Below are 2,692 nucleotides of genomic sequence, written 5' to 3' on the forward strand. Positions count from 1 at the left end.
AAATTTGAGGGGATTTTGGGGGGATTTTTAACGGATTTCGGGGAGATTTTGGGTGGATTTTGAGGGAATTTTGGGCAGATTTTGGTGGAGCTTTCGGTGGATTTTGGGGGAATTTTAAATGGACTTTGGGGGAAATTTGTGGGATTTTAGGGGGAAATCTGGGTGGATTTTTAGAGGATTTGGGGGGTATTTGAGTGGTTTTTGAGGGAATTTTGGGAGAAATTTGGAAGAATTTTGAGGGGATTTTGAGGAAACTTTGGGTGGATTTTGGGGGAATTTTAAATCAATTTCGGGGAGATTCTCAGGAAAATCTGGATGGAAATTCAGGAGGATTTTGGGGGGAGATTTCAGAGGATTTTCTGGGAATGTTGAGGAATTTTAGAGGAATTTTGGGTAGATTTCGGTGGGGCCCTCAGTGGATTTTGGGGTAAATTTGGACAAATTTTGAGAGGATTTTGAGGAAATCTGGGGGTAATTTCAGAGAATTTTGGGGAATTTTAGGCAGATTTTGAGGGGATTTGGGGTGGTTTTTTGGGGTATTTTGGGGGAACTTGGAGGGGATTTTGGAGGAATTTTGGGTGGATTTTCAGGGAGATCTTGGGAGGGAGAATTTGGGGAGATTTGGGTGGATTTTGGGGGAATTTTGAGGGGATTTTTGTGGGAAATTGGAGGGGATTTTGAGTGGAGTTGGGTGGAACTTTGGGTAGATTTGGGGGCAACTTTGGGGGAATTTTGGGTGGACTGTGGTGGAACTTTGGGGGAATTTTGGGTGAACTTTGGCTGAATTTTGGGTGGATTTTGGGTGGATTTTATGGCGATTTTGACGCCTTTTGAGCGCGGGGTTGCCCTTGGTGCGTCCGGGTGGACTCAGGGTGGGTCCGGGCACACCTGGGTGGGTTTGGGGGCACTCTGGTGATTTTGGGGTGTCTCTGGGGGGGTGTCCCCCCCCTTCTGACCCCCCCTGGTCCCCCAGATGCCCTGAGGGAGACCCGTAGGTACAACGTGGGGGACAAGGAGGTGCTGGGCACCAGCCCGGCCGCGCTGGAGCACTTCCACATGAAACTGTTCCGTGCCCAGAGGAACCTCTACCTGGCTGGCTTCGCCCTGCTGCTCTCCTTGTGAGCCTGAGGGGGACCTGGACACAACTTGGGCCTGAGGCACCTCCTGGCCCTGATCTCAGCCTAGGCCACACTCACGGCCTTGAGCCAGGCCTTGCTTGTACAGGCCTGGGGGGCTCAGGGGGGATTTTGGAGGGTCCCTAACACAAATTTGGGGGGTCCTTAACTGAAATTTTGGGGTCCCTCAGCCCTATTTTTGTCCCCCCAGCCTCCTGAGGCGCCTCCTTCCCCTGATCTCGGCCTAGGCCGCACTCAAGGCCTCCAACCAGGCCGCAAACCAACAGGCCCCAGGAGCTCAGGGGGGGCTCTGGGTGACCCAGGGGGGTCCCTAACCACAATCTGGTGGTCCCTAACCATAATTTGGGGTTCCTTGATCCCAGTTTTGGGGTCCCTCACCCCAAATTTTTCCCCCCAGCCTCCTGAGCCGCCTGGTGACGCTGATCTCGGCCTAGGCCGCACTCAAGGCCTCCAACCAGGCCGCAAACCAACAGGCCCCAGGAGCTCAGGGGGGGCTCTGGGTGACCCAGGGGGGTCCCTAACCACAATTTGGGGGTCCCGAACCCAAATTTGGGTGTCTCTAACCATAATTTGGGGTTCCTTGATCCCAGTTTTGGGGTCCCTCACCCCATTTTTTTCCCCCCAGCCTCCTGAGCCGCCTGGTGACGCTGATCTCGGCCTAGGCCGCACTCAAGGCCTCCAACCAGGCCGCAAACCAACAGGCCCCAGGAGCTCAGGGGGGGCTCTGGGTGACCCAGGGGGGTCCCTAACCACAATTTGGGGGTCCCTAACCATAATTTGGGGTTCCTTGATCCCAGTTTTGGGGTCCCTCACCCCAAATTTATCCCCCCAGCCTCCTGAGGCGCCTGGTGACGTTGATCTCGGCCTAGGCCGCACGCAAGGCCTGCAACCAGGCCGCAAACCAACAGGCCCCACGAGCTCAGGGGGGGCTCTGGGTGACTGAGGGGGGTCCCTGATCCCAGTTTGGGGGTCCCTCACCCCAAATTTGTCCCCCCCAGCCTCCTGAGGCGCCTGGTGACGCTGATCTCGGCCCAGGCTGCCCTGGGTGCCTCCAGCCAGGCGTTCCGCAAGCAGGCCGAGGGCGCCAGCCAGGCCGCACGGCAGTACCTGGAGGACAACGACGCCCTCAGGAAGGTACAGAGTGTCCAAAACCACCTGAGAACAGCCCCAAAATGCCTGAAAATAATCCCAAAAACACCTGGGGTACCTAAAAACAACCCCAAAACCACCTGAAAACAGCCCCAAAACCACCTGAGAACAACCCTAAAGTACCTGAAAATAATCCCAAAAACACCTGAGAACAGCCCCAAAAACACCTGGGGTACCTAAAAACAACCCCAAAACCACCTGAAAACAGCCCCAAAACCACCTGAGAACAACCCTAAAGTACCTGAAAATAATCCCAGAAAACAATCCCAAAAACACCTGGGATACCTAAAAACAACCCCAAAACCACCTGAGAACAGCCCCAAAACCACCTGAGAACAGCCCCAAAATACCTGAAAACAACCCCAAAACCACGTGGGATTGGCTAAAAACAACCCCAAAACCACCTG

At 54.5% G+C, this 2,692-nt stretch overlaps 1 protein-coding gene across 1 annotated transcript; it reads left to right on the forward strand.

Annotated features, from left to right (window-relative positions):
- Positions 1 to 835: 835 nt before the first annotated feature.
- Positions 836 to 2,277, forward strand: LOC121355053 (B-cell receptor-associated protein 31-like; the record flags this gene model as incomplete). The annotated part of the gene is made up of 2 exons (XM_041470212.1): positions 836 to 1,118; positions 2,135 to 2,277. Coding segments are annotated over 2 exons (426 nt in total), but the record flags the coding sequence as incomplete, so codon positions are not given.
- Positions 2,278 to 2,692: the final 415 nt, after the last annotated feature.

This window comes from Pyrgilauda ruficollis, unplaced genomic scaffold, assembly GCF_017590135.1.
Source record: "Pyrgilauda ruficollis isolate IOZ18807 unplaced genomic scaffold, ASM1759013v1 scaffold2414, whole genome shotgun sequence".
NCBI lineage: Eukaryota > Metazoa > Chordata > Aves > Passeriformes > Passeridae > Pyrgilauda > Pyrgilauda ruficollis.